At 46.9% G+C, this 15,775-nt stretch overlaps 2 protein-coding genes across 7 annotated transcripts in view; one reads left to right on the forward strand and one right to left on the reverse strand.

Annotated features, from left to right (window-relative positions):
* PIAS2 (protein inhibitor of activated STAT 2) overlaps window positions 1-6,627 on the forward strand; it is a 41,309-nt gene extending 34,682 nt beyond the window's left edge. The window contains exons 13-14 of one of the 3 annotated variants that reach the window (XM_032213135.1): window positions 2,186-2,223; window positions 4,609-6,627. In XM_032213135.1, the coding sequence (XP_032069026.1) occupies window positions 2,186-2,223; window positions 4,609-4,815 (245 nt within the window). In that variant the 3' untranslated portion in view covers window positions 4,816-6,627. The remainder of the gene's footprint in view (window positions 1-2,185; window positions 2,224-4,608) is intronic. The other 2 variants (XM_032213136.1, XM_032213138.1) reach the window with 2 other exon arrangements.
* Window positions 6,628-7,215: 588 nt separating this feature from the next.
* LOC116505756 (elongation factor 2-like) overlaps window positions 7,216-15,775 on the reverse strand; it is a 42,441-nt gene continuing 33,881 nt past the window's right edge. For 3 of the 4 annotated variants that reach the window (XM_032213129.1, XM_032213130.1, XM_032213131.1), the window contains 4 exons: window positions 14,179-14,532; window positions 12,926-13,108; window positions 10,309-10,441; window positions 7,216-8,411 (listed from right to left, as the gene is read on the reverse strand). In XM_032213129.1, coding sequence (XP_032069020.1) covers window positions 8,218-8,411; window positions 10,309-10,441; window positions 12,926-13,108; window positions 14,179-14,532 — 864 coding nt within the window. In that variant the 3' untranslated portion in view covers window positions 7,216-8,217. Of the gene's footprint in view, window positions 8,412-9,333; window positions 9,443-10,308; window positions 10,442-12,925; window positions 13,109-14,178; window positions 14,533-15,775 lie in introns of all 4 variants that reach the window. The other variant, XR_004254965.1, reaches the window with a different exon arrangement.

Consider the following 15,775-nt stretch of genomic DNA (forward strand, 5'->3'; position numbering starts at 1 on the left):
TAAGAAGTTCCACGATTTCTTATATGGACAAATCTTCACCATCTTTATGGACCACAAACCTCTGCTTGGTTTGTTCACAGCTGACAGACACTGCAGGTCCTGTCACCATAAATGCTATGATGGTCCATTTTTGTGGCTGCATACTTGTACCAGATAGTACATCCGGGCAAGGAAATGGATCATGCCGACGCTCTTAGCCGATTGCCTCTACCACAGACTGAGCCGGATCCAGCCCCAGCTTGTCATATTCTCGCGATCCAGGAGCTGTCTGAAACACCCCTACATGCAGGGAGGTTGCAGCTGAAACCATCATGGACAAAACACTTAGCTGTGTTCTCAACTGGGTGTTAAGGGGCCACCTTGTCATCTGTGTTATCTTGTGTGGAACTGGAATCCCTCGCATGACACCCTGTTGTGGCCCAGCAGGAGCCGTTAGAGCTGCCGCCAGACTTCAACAGCGAGCGGTCTTATGAGTTGATCTTGGAGGAAGTGGAGGACCCTGGACAGGGTGTCGACTCCGAGCAGGGCGAGGAGAGACTGGTTGGCTACCAGGTGGCGGCAGAGCATTGGATCAAAGGGAATGTTCCTGAAAGCATTTGGGAGTTGTATCAGGAGGCAAGCAGGCTTAGATCTACTCAGCGTAAAGGACAAAGGAGGTGATTACGAGCAGCTGTTGCTCATTGGGATCCTCGCCTGTGTATAAAGAGACTGCTGGTGCCACGCCCTGGTTGCAGAAGTCAACGTTCCGTTCCTGTTCCTGTTCTAGTGATGGTTCTTGTTCGCGTTTACTAACTAAGAGAAGCCAACTTGGATAAGTGGTTTTGAGATAAGAGAAGCCGGGTTTGCATTTTGGTGTGACTTTCTGCCAGAGCTATTAGGACTTTTTGCCAGAGCTAATTATCTGTGTTTATTTTGGGCTCGCAGCCAACATGAGCCGGGGCTGATAAAAAACATTCCTTTGAACGTTCTGTTTGGCTTTCGTTTCTGAACGGACAAGGTGGGGGTCAGAACCGCACCCTATTGTGGGCAGCTTTATCAGAGGTGTGATTAACTTAGAGCCTCTTATGGTACAGCAATATCCCACCTGGGAACTTCCTATGGTCCTCTAGTCTCTATGTTCTACACCCTTTGAAACTTTCCACTCCCCCAGCCTTTGCTTCCTCACTTGCAAGGTCTCCTTTCTCGTGGCTATCACCTCGGCGAGATGCATCTCTGAGCTAGCAGCCTTCTCAATAAGAAAGGATCTATGTGTTTTCCATTCCAACAGTTATTCTGCGACTGGATCCTTCATTCCCTCCCAGGGTCAATTCTTTATTTCACAGAGCACAAGAACTGATTTTACCAGACTTCTGCCCTAGTCGGAGCCATGACCTAGAGAGGAAGTTGCACACCTTGGATGCCAGGAGGGCTCTCCGCATCTATATCAAGAGGAGAGCTTCCTTTCGGAGATCGGAGTGCCTGTTCGTATCATTTCAATCCTCCACATTGGGTAAATAAAGTCACAGCATCAACAATAGGCTGATGGATATGGGCATGCATCACCAAATCGTATGAACTTCAGGCTCTTCCGTTGCCTCGGCAAGTGACAGGCCACTCCACTAGAAGCACGGCCACTACAGCTGCATGGGCCGCACAGGCCTCCATTGAGGAGATATGTAGAGCAGCGATGTGGTCCTCTCTATCCCTGTTTACACAGCATTATAAGCTGGATGCCTTTGCTTCCACTGAAGCGGCCTTCGGCAGATGAGTTCTCCAAAAAGTATACGCAGACTCCGAGACTCTGAACCAGGCTGCTGCCCACCCTTAGGACATGCCAGCTTTGGTATGCTCCATTCCTTGGATTCTCCTCTGCACACTTGGAGAAGGGGTGTTGGTCTTGCCTGACACGCTCCTTCTCGGTGTGCTAAGAGAGAATCCAACCCCACCCTGGCGGCCATCTGGCCCAGAGTCCAGACGTGGTCAAGTCAATCATTACACCCTCCTCGAAAATGGGACGCATATGGGTAGCCATGGCTACCAAAGATTCATTGACTCAGTCTAATGAGCAGAAAGGCAGAGTTAACCCATTCCTTGGATTCTCTCAGCACACCAAAGAAGGAGCATGTCAGGCAAGACCAATGCCCCATCTAATGTATCCTTTCATACAATGTTGTATTTACTGAAGGCAACATCTTTCTCTCCCCAGGCTTGGATTTTCTCTCTTTAATCCCAGTCGATCCACAGGTAAGGCTCTTAACTGCTTCTGATCAGCTTCTTAACATTCATAGAAACCTGAATTAAGCCGGAATAATTTTGAAAATGAAAAATGGAAGGCCTCTGAAAAGAGTTCAGAACAACTGTTGTAGTGCAATTAAACTTCACGGCTCCTGCAATTTCACTCTAATCCAGACGTGTTAATTTAAACATAGAATATCTCCCATCAAGGAGATGGGAATAGAGGTTGGGGCAGCTGTTTTAATTTTGCTTTTTTTCTTTGTCTGCCCATCTCCATAAGCATCCCTGGGCAGCATCCCCATCATAAAACATAAGAACAAAAACAATTAAAACAAAATAGAATAAATATATGTGGCCATTGTGTAGATTCACATTTTTTCTGGAGCTTTCATCAGCTTTTGATAGCATCAGTCATGGTATCCTCCTAGGAAGAGCGTGGGAGGTACTGTGATGGTTCTTCTGCCATGACCGGTCCCAGCCAATACTGGGGGAGAAGAGGAAAAATCAAGTGTTAAGGATGCCAGTGGCCCTTCCTGATGGTCTTTCTCCTCTCCTCTAATATCTACACCTGAGGTGTCTAACCTTGGCCACTTTAAGACTTGTGGACTTCAAGCTGGCTGGGGAATTCTGGGAGTTGAAGTCCACAGGTCTTAAAGCGGCCAAAGTTGGACAAAAATGTACAAAAAAAAGCCACTGAGAGGGGACGTCCATTGCCACAGGGTGAGGGATCAGTACAACAATGATCCTCAGCAGTACAGATTAGAATTCTTTATTGGCCAAGTGTGATTAGACACACAAGGAATTTGTCTCTGGCTAATAAGCTCTCAGTGTACATAGATGTGACCCAAAGCATTGGGTCTCTCTTAATTGTTTCCCCCCTCCCAAAGAATTCCAATTTGTCGTAAACAAAATTAAAACCGACAGAAATGAATGGCATCCACCGTTCTTTATCCCATGGCAGACTTTTTTTTTAATATATGATCTTGTAAATAGGAAAGCAAATGAAAATGGCACGGACATACTGTATTTTTTGGAGTATAAGACGCACCAAGGTTTTGAAGAGGCAAATTTTTTTTAAAAAAAGTTTTTGCACTCTGCAAACCTCCCTGGAATCAGGAATGGTTTATGTAAAGTCTAAATTAGGGGGAAAGGTTCCATAATGAGAGAGCGTCTATAGGTTTATAGGCGCAGGAGCCTGTTAGCAGGAAAACAATGTAGATGTGGAATTTTAGGACTTGCTTCTCTTGGACTCAATCCGGATGACTTTTGTCAATCCAGACAAAAGTGTCCCATAGCTGCTTTTCCAGAAGGCAGTTGGAGTTTCTTGGGGTGTCATCCCCCCATCCCCCAAAATGTTTCTCTTCTCCTCCGAGACGCTTCTTCAGTTCTTGGCTGAGAAGTGAAAAGTTTTCAAAGAAAGAAAAGAACCAAGAAATACTTTTGGAAAAGTGCCCTTGGATGATTGAGAATCTCCGTAGACCAGGAGGGGTGTCAAACTCGATTTCATCGAGGGCTGCATCAGGGTCGTATTTGATCTTGGGGCGGAAGGCGGGTGGGCTGGCATGTGAGTGTGTGTGAGAGTGGACGTAGCCAGCTCAACGTCACTCGCCTCAGGGGCGCTGGTGGTGGCTGAGTCCTTTTCCCGCAAAAACGGGCTCCTGAGCTCCGTTTTCGGCTGCGATGGCTTCCTGCAACCCCCTGCCAGTGAAAACGGAGCTCGGGAGAGCCGTACGCGGCACTATGGGCCCAGTCCTTTGCTGTTTCCAGGGCGGCCCCATGGGCCAGATCTAAGCATCCCACAAGCCTTAAATTTTGACCAGGGGTGGGTTGCTAATCCCGTTCCAACCGGTTCGGTTGGAACGGGGCCGGCGGCGTCCTCGTGCACGCGCGCAGTTCACGCGCGCGTCTTAGCGCCTGCGCGATGCTCCAGCTGCTCGCAGAGACTCGCGCAGGCGCTGTATGCCATCCAGCTGCTCGCAGAGAATTGCACAGGCGCTGTATGTGCCATGCGCCTGTGTGGAAGCACAGAAGCCTTCAAAGACCGGTAAGGAGGGCGGGCGGGTGGGCCGTTCCCGGAAGTTACTTACTTCCGGGTTCGCCGACCAACCGGTTCGCGGGGACCGCCGTGAACCGGTTAAAACCCACCCCTGGTTTTGACCCCCTCTGACATAAACAGTCCAGAGCAGTGTTTGTTACCTTTGTCAACTATAAGATGTGTGGACTTCCAAACTCCCAGGAATTCTGGGAGTTGGAAGTCCACACATGGTGTAGTTGAGAAACACTCCCTTGGCAGAAGCTTGGTGCAGTTGGCCCCCTGTGGCTCAGGTGTGCATGCTGTTCTCCCCGCTTGCATCTAGTCTCTCTTCCTTACCCTCCATCATTGTTTGTTTCAAGCAGTACTGTGCTCCTATGTTTTTGGATAGTCTCGCCTCGACCTTGCCAGCAAACACCACCTCTGGCAATCTCCTCACCTCAGCCAGCCCCCTCGACAGCAGCAGCAGCAACAGCAGCACTCGCGTTAGCTCTTCGGGCCGGAACGAGACGGCCGTGCTCACCAGCACCACCGGGAGCAACATTCCGGATATCATCTCCCTGGACTAAAAAAAAAAAAGCTGGACTGCTTTCTTGGCAGCTTGGAAACTTATTTTACAATATTTATTGGGAGAAGACAAAACAAAAAGCTTTGGATTCCACAACTCTTTACGTGCAGGTTAACGGTGGAAGCAAACTGACTGGAACAATTTTTATTTTATTTTAATCCTGAATGTTTCTCTCCCTCCGCCTCTCCCCCCACCCCTTTTAGGAGACTTATTTTCCGACAAGCCAGCCTTTCTTTATGACGGTGAAACTGACAAAAAGTTTTTACTCTGTGGATTCGAAGGATGAATCCCCATGTGCTAATTATAACTTTGGCTTAGATCTAGCAATAATGTTTAAAAAAAAAAAAGCAGTGTTTTGAAATGCATTTAATTACTCGGGTGATAAGAACCTGCCTTATCCCGGATCTTAAGGACAAGAGGAAGGAGTTTAAATTTTGAGGCATTCTTGACCTTTTGCTGGGACCCGAAAAGAAATCCTTAACAGAGAGGATGCAACTTTTGCAAACTCAACGGTTGTATGAATTGTTTGCCTCCTCCCTTCCTCTTGGGTGAGATCACAAACCCTCTGGTGAAGATGAATTGGTGTTTCTATTTAGGAGTTTGTGCTCTCCTGAAACTGCTCTGTTACATGTGCAAAAAAAAAACAAAAAAAAAAAAAAACCTATGAGAACTGGGGGAAAAGAATGCTATGCAAAGTCCCTTTCATGCATCTAATCTGTGTTTGTAAAAATGCGAATACGATGTTGGGCAGTTAATTTTTAGGATGGGTCATCAGTTCTCGCTGAGAGGAAGGAAAGTGGGGAGGCAGAGACAGCTGCTTCAGATCTTGCAAAATAGCCTTTTTTATCTGCATAAGGATCATGCAGTTGAAGGGCTCACAGTTCATCTCACTCCGGTCATTGCCACGAGGAAGATTGGCCCTCAGTTGTCTTAAGAATAGTTTTAGGAGTGTAGCTAAATTAACGAGAAAGGATCGTCGCGCTAAAATCTTCCCATCAATTTGTGAAGGGGGGGGGAGAAACTTCAGCAAAAGAAATAAATGGATGCTTTAAGCCAGGGGTCTCCAACCAATGGGCCACAGGCTGATTGCCCATTGGTTGGGGACCCCTGGCTTAAAGCATCCAGAACAATGTTAGGGAAGTTGCTTACTTGGAAATTATCCCCCAAGGACCATACAGTTGAGCATGGCTGTTCCCAAGAAAGTTTCAGCAACTTTCTTTGGGTCAAATGTGAGTGGCTGGCATGGGTGCCCATCTCTGCGTGCGCACAGCTCCACTCACCACAGATGCTCATCATCGTGCTCATGCTTCACGGGCGCACATGCGCTTGCCCTTCCCACAAAATGACCGCCCCCGCTCTGGACCGCCAATTCAGCAAGGCTGGGGAACTCTTGCTTTAAGCATCATGAGTAGGTGTGCTTTTGATTTTTTTTTTTTTGACCCAAAGAAAGTTGCTGAAACTTTCCTGGGATCAGCCACGCTCAACTGTATGGTCCTTGGGGGATAATTTCCAAGTATTCCATAAGTAAGCAACTTCCCTAACATTGTTCTAATCACACACACCCATTGTACAGAATCTGTCATACCGGGAAGTCCACAGGTTTTAAAAACAGCCAAGGTTGGGACATCCCAGTCCTAGATAAAGAAAAACCTTGAGAAAGAAAATGGCAATTGTAGTTGATATTCTAGAAGTCACCTGGGCAGGTAAGGAGTGAAATCACTTTGGCCATTCATTCACTTAGGGCTGTGATGGCGAACCTATGGTGTGCCACAGGTGACACGTGGAGCCATATTTGGTGGCACACCAGCCATCCGGTCCGGCACGCATGCGCGCACTGGCCAGCTGATTTTTCACCCTTGTGGAGGGCGAGAGGCGGCCATTTTTCGCCCTCCCTAGGCTTCAGGAAAACTGCCAGAGGCTGGGGAGGGCGAAAAATGGTCCCAATGGGCCAACCGGAAGTTCGGGAACAAACTTCCGGTTGGGCCCTTGGAGCCATTTTTCGCCCTCCCCAGGCTTCAGGAAAGCCTCCGTAGCCCGAGGAGAGGTTGTGCATGCCTGCACAGGGGCGTCATGTGCACATGTGCAGGTGAGCGGTGAGATTGAGTGGGCACGTGCACGATAGCGCATGCAATTTTGGCACGCCGTAAGAAAAAGGTTCACCATCACTGCCTTAGGAGGGTCCTGCAAACGTTTTGATAAAACGCCCCGTATTTTTATAATACAGAGCATTTTAGCCAGAGTAGATGAGATTAGAAAAGCTCTGGGTGTTCTATTTTACCCCCAACTGTTTGCTTAAGGGTCTCGGAAGTTGTGATGATGAAAGCCACTCCGCTATTATCATGCGTGCGCGGCTCTTTCCTGCTCTCTCTCTTAACTTCCTTGCAAAAGTTCCTTTGTCTCGATTATCTAACAGTGTTCTTAACCTTGCATTGCCGGGTCCATCTTTTGCTCCCCTTAACAAAGTCTTAATATTTTTTAGAGTTATCTGGGCCAGGCATACCTGATAATGATTTTCCCTTTGGCTGTCCTATCCCAAACGACACTTGGTTTGTATCGTTACGGCCACCCGAAAGAATTTTTCGCTTGCGTTTCGTTGATCTCCACGTATCTGCTGATTTTTTGGTTATCGATTAAAAGCGATCCGATTCTTTCTATCTTTCAAGTTTAAAGGAAATAATACCTTTACTTTTGAGATTTTCTTTTCAGTGCTGTTCGGAAGGACTCCCCACCCCCCCTCCACCCACCCCCGTCGTAGTTTTCCTCTTGCTGTGCTGTAAATTCGAAAGATCCCGGAGAGATTCACTAAAACTCAGGGCGCGTCTCTTGAAAAATTTCCTCTGGTTCAGAGCTGAGTTTCAGGATTCTGACTCAGTCAAAAAAAAAAAAAGGTTTTTAAGCCATACTCTTTTTATTAAGCGATGCAATTAAACACATGGAACTTTTTTTTGTTTTTAAATGCCACGCTGGATTGTTTCGGCAAACTGTTCTCCAAACCTTTAGAAGCAGCATTTTGTGTGTGAAGCAAGAGACGCTACATACCGGGTCGGCCTAAAAAGCCACTGAATCTGCATAAACTGAGCTTGATATGTAAATTGACCTGTCTCAGAAATCCTTGCCGTAAAAAAAAAAAAACCGAAACCCATCGAGCTGAACCGGTCTTGTTTCCAGAGGAAAATAAAAACCCGACTCGATCGTTCTATTCAACAACACACTTTTTATTTCTCATTATGTGAGCATGACATAATTGCTAGAGGCTGGTTTTTTTTGTGTCTTTCTTCATTTCGGGTTGTCCGGTTTTCTCGTCTCTTCCTTTCGCATTTTGGTGAAGCAATCCCGATTCCACGGTGGAGTTTGTTGGGTGTTGTCGTAAGACGCTCCTCGCCCGCGTTGAGTGAGGAAGCCGTTACAATTTGTCCAGGAAGTTGTCTAGGGGTGGGATGCCTTCCTTCAAGCCTTTGCGTTTACGGGTTTCGGCCACCACTTGGAAAGGGCGTGAATTGGCATCGTAAGGGTCTCCGGGTAAGATCTGCCAGTGGTCGAAGACGCACTGCGGGAAAGCCTGGCCACCGGTGTTGGATCTCAGATCAGCTGTGAAACCTGTCAGGGGAGGAGAGAGTAGACGACTTTGTACCACCGTCTCACACCACAGGAAGCCTTAGGGGGGTGTTTTACAGGTAATCCTTGACTTTAGACCATGACTCAGCCCAAAAGATTTTGTCTCTAAGCAAGACAGTGGTGAGTTTTGCCCCATTTTAACCACCTTTCTTGCCACAAGAGAATCACTGCAATGGTTACTGCTAGTAACCCGGTTGTTAAGTGAATCGGGTTTCCCTATTGACTTTTGCTCGTCAGAAGGTCGCAAAAGAGGATCACATGACCCCGGGACACTTCCACCCTTAGAAATCCATGCCAATTACCTGAATTTCCATCACATGACCACAAGGATGCTGCAATAATCATAGGAGTGGGGGAAAATAACGGTCGCTAAACGAAAGGCCGCAAGTTGAGAACTACCTGTACTTTAATATTTGTGCAGGGCAGAAGGAAGTCATTTAACTATGTTTTTCCTTTCCACAAAATGCAGAACTTCAGCCATCCCTATTCTGCTTCTTCCTGAGATAAACCTGTCTTGACATCTGGACAATTGATGGTTTCAGCCCAGTGTCGGACATTTCTATTATTTGATACTGGAGGGATGGAAGAACATGCAATTAAGCTGTATGCAGAGCCCACCTGTATGTAATATAGAGCAAGCAACTAGATTGTTGGGAAATAAGATACTGATACAGGTAATAATTAGCAGATCACACGAGGCTACTGCACAGGTAGTCCTCGACTTACAACTGATCTCTTAGCAACCGTGCAGAGTTACAACAGATTTTCTCCAGGGCTACTTGCCACTCAGATTCAAAGTTTTGATGGCCACCCCCACCACCCAGTTCACAATTTTGGGCGCTTGGCAATTAGCCTCCCTTTATGGCTATTTGCAGGATCTCGTCGTCCCGTGACCATAATTTACCGGAGAGTGGGGCTTCACCAGAAACTGGCATTTACATCCAGTTTCTGACAAAATGTCCATTGTGGGTAACTGACTCACTTAATGGCCACAGCAATTCACTCAATGACCACTGCAAAAAGAAAAAGGTAAAATCAGTCAAGGTCAGGTGCTTAACAGGCACAACTTGCTGTCATAATTCTGGATTCAATTATACCAATAGCCACAAAGGTGCTTTTTCAAGAACTTTCCGGGTTTTTCTTTGAAGACGTTTCCCTTCTCATTCCAAGAAGCTTCTTCAGCTCTGACTGGATGGTGGGGAATGGAAGGATTTATATTCCTTGCAGACAGCTGGTCGTTTGCATTCTTTTAAGAGGGTGGTTGAGGCCACCTGGAGTTTATCCATGTCCTCAGGGTCACCCCTGTGCAAACTGATATGCAGGATGAGATAGTCTTGGCTGCAGGATGAGAAGAGAAATCTTCAAAGAAAAAAACCAGAAAGTCCAGTTGCCTCCAGAAAAAGCACCTTTGGGACAACCATTACTTGGATGACTGAAAATCTCCATAAGCATTCATTATACCAAGAGCCCTTAGCCTTATATCTCTCTCCGTGACCCGACAAAAGCGCGAACGTCAAAAGCGCGGCGCTAAAACCACAATGTCAAAAGCGCGCCAACAGAAGCACGATTTAAGTTAAGGTAAGGTTTAGGGTTAGGATTATTTTTACGGTTAGGTTACAGCGCGCTTCTGTCGGCGCGCTGTTGTCGGCGCGCTTCAGTGCTCATTCATCGGCGCGGTTTTGTCGGCGCAGTTTAGTGAGGCGCGGTTTTGTCATTCGCGCATTTGTGGTGGAACCATCTCTCTCCACGGTGCTTTATAGCAGTCTTTGAGGGGTTTATGATCATAAGCTAAGGACTATCTTTAAGAATTGGCTGCACTCATTTCAGGGAGATTCTGGACTCACAGAGGCAAACTGGCTAATTAAGAAAGATCTCTTACCAAAAGACTCGTTCACCGGAAGATACGCTTTGACCACAAACATCGGGGTCCCGGCTACCTGAGACTCCTCAAAAACATGGCCACGTTTCCGGTTCAGGACACCGTAGATGCCCCCAACCACCTGTTCTGGACACTAGGGGGGAAAAACACATTTTTAAAGCATATTTTTTACTTGCTTCTTACTGGAAAGACTGGTTCATAGTATCTCACAATTTTTAATAAGAGAGGATTATAATTCATGCAACAAGAGTGAATCTCGGACTACAATGTTCGTCTAAGGTAAAGGTTTTCCCCTCGCACATATGTGCTAGTTGTTCCTGACTCTAGGGGGAGGTGCTCATCTCCATTTCAAAGCCGAAGAGCCAGCGCTGTCTGAAGACGTCTCAGTGGTCATGTGGCCGGTATGACTAAATGCCAAAGGCACATGGAACGTTATTACCTTCCCACCAAAGGTGGTCCCTATTTTTCTACTTGCATTTTAATGTGCTTTCGAACTGCTAGGTTGGCAGAAGCTGGGACAAGTAAAGGGAGCTCACTCCGTTATGTGGTGCTAGGGATTCAAACCACCAAACTGCAGACCCTTCTGATTGACAAACTCAGCGTCTTAGCCACTGAGCCACAGTGGCTCCCTAATGTTGGTCTATGTTACTGCAATTCATAAAACAGGTTTTTGCATAGTAAAGGTGTTGCCATATTCCCTTTATGGAATAAGCTAGATTTCTGTACACATTTAGGAAAGCAAAGCATTTGAGCAACCGCGGATATTTCTCTCTAAATGATGCGCTGAAACTCAACTCGAAATTCTAAAATCTTCCCACTCAAACCAGTCAGAGAATCTTTCAGCTTGCTAAAAAGCCTCTTTTAAACTACTGGGAGGATCTTGATGATGGGCTAGAAATAGTTGATTAGTGAAAACACGCTTTAGCTCAGGGGTCACCAACCGTTCGCATCTCAGGGACCACTAAAGTCATGTAATATGATCTGCCTAATGACCGGCTGGGTGGGTATGGCAAGGTGGGCATGTGACTGGGTGGGCATAGCCAACTTGATGTCACTCACGTCAAGGGACAGCTTGCCAGCCTCTACTTGCCCCTCAGTTCCCAGCTATTCCTCGCCTGCCCGCCTGGGCTCCTTAGGGCCCCAATAGGAAGCAGTTGCTGGAGCTAAGCAGACACCATGAGAAAGGGTTGGCAAAACAGCTCAGTTCAAATTGGATCTGACCAAGGAGGAGGCTCAGCAGAAGCTCCTCACTGAGGACTACGAGCATGGGCTTTCCAAGCAGAGGGAAGACCTGCGGGAGTGCAAGGCCAGGTGCCGGGGCCTGGAGGCTCAGTGGGCTGAGATGGTCAGCCAGTTCCAGGCCATGATGCAGTCCCACTGGAACGAGGCCCTCCGGCTCTTCACCAACAGTGGCATTTCCCTCCAGCCTTCGCCCAAAGCCCCACACCAGGAGGCCAAAGCAGACCCCAAGTCGGAATTTCTTCCCCCCACTGAACTGCACAAAAAGACCCCGAAGGGGGAGACTCTCTGCAGCAACACAAATGTTCATTGCACATTATCCATCTCAGGGGCCGTAGTTTGAGGACCTTGATTTAGTGCAATATAAAAAATGCTAATAATTTTTCTACGGACCACCAAAATTTTCTTGGGGACCACCTGTGATCTATGGACCACTGGTTGGTGACTGCTGCTTTAGCAGAACAGGAGACAGGACTGATTATCCTCTAAATGCATCTTTCAATCCCCAATTTTTATCGGGATCTGAACACTGAGAAATCACAATGCTCTTCAAGGTTGTTTTTACCCTTAGCAGCACCTGGTGGCAAAAACAGGAAATATTTTGGAGTCCAGAGAGAAATATTGTTAACACAATTTGTGTAGTAGCCAATTTATTGCACATTTTACATAGGGTTTTACTATATTGTAATATACTAAATTACTAAGAGACACGGTGGCCCAGTGACTAAGACACTGAGCTTGTTGATCAGAAAGGTCAGCAGTTCAGCGGTTCGAATCCCTAGTGCTGCGTAACAGAGTGAGCTCCTGTTGCTTCTCCCAGTTTCTGCCAACCTAGCAGTTCAAAAGCATGTAAAATGCAAGCAGAAACATAGAAAAAACCTTTGGTGGGAAGGTAACAGAATTCCATGCGCTTTCGGCATTTAGTCATGCCGGCCACATGACCACGGAGACTTCTTCGGACAGCGCTGGCTCTTCGGCTTTGAAACAGATGAGCACCGCCCCCTAGAGTCGGGAATGACTAGCACATATGTGTGAGGGGAATCTTTTATTATACTGCTCTTTCCACTCATTAAAAACTGTAGCTTAAACTATATTGTGGAGGACCTGGATGAAGGACATCAAGAAATCCGACCACAAACTGAACACAACATGAGCAAAAATAGCCGTTGCGGAGAAGTGTGCCAAGTCCCAAGTAGCTTGAGGGACACGTGGCTGAGTTTGGAACTGAGAAGAGCTGGCTGACCCTGTATCTCATCTCAGAAAGACCGTAACTACGTCAAACCTGCCACGGGAACATGGAAATAGCACCCTTGGCTGGCTCTTCGGGATGCCAACAAGGATCATCAACTCCTCATCCCAAGTTGACCCAGGGTTGTACCTGAATCTCGACAAGATAGATGGGCTCCATCAGACGAGGCTGGGCAGTCAAGGCAGAAGCATATAAGACCCTCCTGGCAGTCGGGATGATTTGTCCTCCTCCACGATGGATCGCATCGGCGTGGAGGGTCACGTCTTGAATGTCAAAACGGACCCCTCTCATGTTCTCTTCGCACAAAACGCCCTGCGGAGAGAAAGAAGACTAGGTGCTAAGGACGCCTTTCCTGGGTAAACAACAGAAGCAGGAGGACTTTTTACAAGGACGGTTGTCGCAGCCTTGCAAACAATCATTAACAATCCCAGCTAAATCAGGGGTGAAATTCAGCAGGTTCTGGAGAACCGGTAGCAGAACTTTTGAGTAGTTTGGAGAACTGATAAATACCACCTCTGACTGGCCCCGCCCCCATCTATTCTCCGCCTCCCGAGTCCCAGCTGATCGGGAGGGAATGGGGATTTTGCAGTAACCTTCCCCTGCCACGCCCACCAAGCCACGCCCACAGAACTGGTAGTAAACAAATTTGAATTTCACCACCGAGCTAAATGCAACCACAGTAATCAAAGTGAAGTCCTCATGCGACACAGTATATACCCGTGTTTTCATGAAAATAAGACTGGGTCTTATATTAATTTTTGCCCCAAAAGATGCATTAGGGCTAATTTTCTGGTTAGGCCTTACTTTCTGGGAAATACTGTACTAAATGCGTCCCTCTAGCTGACCATCTTAACTGGGGCTTATTTGGGGGGAAATATAGTAGGAAATTTGCTGTATTCCAATGACGATTTGTGGGAAATGAAGTACCGTATGCAGTGAGACAATTATTCAAGATACTGGTGGTCCTCAGCTTACGAACACAATTAAGCTCAAAACTTCCATTGCTAAGTGAGACAGCTGTTAAGTAACTTTTGCCCCATTTTATGACCTTTCTTGCCACAGTTGTTAAGTGAATCACCACAATTAAGCTAGTAATATGGTTGTTAAGCAAATCTGGCTCCTCCCCACTGATTTTGCTTATCAGAAGGATGCAAAAAGGGATCACATAACCCCAGGACACTGCAATCGTCATAAATATGACTCGGTTGCCAAGCATCTGAATTTCGATCACATGACCACAGGGAGGCTACAACGGACACGTCAAAAACGGTCATACATCTTTTTTTTTCAGGGCCCACCTATCTTTGAATTGTCACTAAACGAATGGCTGTAAGTGGAGGACCATCTGTAGGGCCTTAGATGAAATTCTGCAACAGACCCACCTCCTTAGTGGCCCACTGGAAACCAGCCACGACGCTATCTTTGATTTCATTGAGATACTGGACGCCCTTGGTGATGTCCACCAAAATATTAGGCCCCGTCCCGTCGGGTCCGAAGCACCAGATCTTCCGGGCTTCAGAAACATCCCACTCGTACTTCTCGGCCAGATAGCGAGCTCGCTGCTTCAGCTCTTGGCGGGAACTAACGTCTCCTTTGTCTATGTCTTCTGCCAATCCGTCAGGGAAAGGGCGGGCTTTCATATAAAGCCTGTTGTGCTTGTTAGGCGATTTGGATAAACACAACTGGTTCGATTCTTCGCAGACCGTCTCCCGATAAGATACTACTGGGTCGGATTTCTGCAAGTAAACAAATCTATCATTTATCTATTGTTAAAATATTCATGACTGGGAGAGAAATGGGAACAAGGTCAGCCAATGAATAGGCATAGCAACTAAGTCAGCCAATAAGAGCTTAAACAGATCTGAATCTGTGCAGAGAATTGAAACAGAAACTTAAGCAGTCTGCTGCTCTGAGAAGGAAACTAGCAGTCTGTCTGGGCTTGTCTGCTGAAATGAAACCAGCTGCTTGTGTTTGCCTGTAACTCTCCTGCCTTGTGTTCACGTGGAAGAACCACCTGTTGGTATTGTACATTTATTCATCTATTCAATTTATAACGGAGAATGGTTGTAGCTCAGGGTTGGAATGAGGGGTTCCTTGTGAGGTGATCTCTGTGTTCTCTTGCAGACGTTTCACCACCAGACTAGGTACCATCATCAGTGCTAGAAGAGAATGGGGTTTGCTCTGTCTTCTATATATAGCAATAACAGAATAATCTATTCCTAATCAATGAGCTATCAAGGAGAAAGCAAGCCACTTGTATATAAATAGACAGCAAATCCCAGTTCCTTTTGGGACTGATGGGAGTTACCTAGTTTTGAGTCATGAAACATCTACAAGGAAACCAACCAGCCTCAGATGGCACCTCCAACCCCCAGTCCTCCTCCTCCTCCTCCTCCTCCTCCTAGCATTGTTACCTAGTTTGGGTAATGAAATGTCTGAAAGAAAATAACAAAACTCCCAAGCACCCAAATTCAACTTGCCAATCAACCTACGCCCCAATTTCCAAACCCAGCATTCTTTTTAGAAAATGGGAGAATGTTATGTCCAGGTTTCCCACTCTCATTAAAAGGCCAGGATCTCTAGAAGATCTCTCAAGATATCCCATCAGGTTAAACACTCAAAGAGCCATTTGGACCCGTTTCCCACGGAAAAGAAAACACCAGGAGTCAAAAAGGTCCTAACTGGAAGCCCCCTGTTGAATTCTGGAGCTGACTGGAAGTTGAGTTCCCCCACCAGAGTGTCTCCTCCTAGCGTGGCATCTTTTTTCCTCTATCTGTCATAACCGAAAGCCCTATCAATTGTGGAGACAACTGGAAAACCCTCCCCTTGCCATAGTTTTCTCCTGGCGCACTGTGCTTCTCTCTCCCCCCGGTGACGGAGCCGCAGAAGAGGGAGGAAGGAGCCACATGCGGCTCCAGAGCCGCAGTTTGCTGACCCCTGCCCTAGTTTGTATCAAAGGGAGAGCTTAATTCTCTATTG

Source organism: Thamnophis elegans, chromosome 3 (genome assembly GCF_009769535.1).
Source record: "Thamnophis elegans isolate rThaEle1 chromosome 3, rThaEle1.pri, whole genome shotgun sequence".
Lineage (NCBI taxonomy): Eukaryota > Metazoa > Chordata > Lepidosauria > Squamata > Colubridae > Thamnophis > Thamnophis elegans.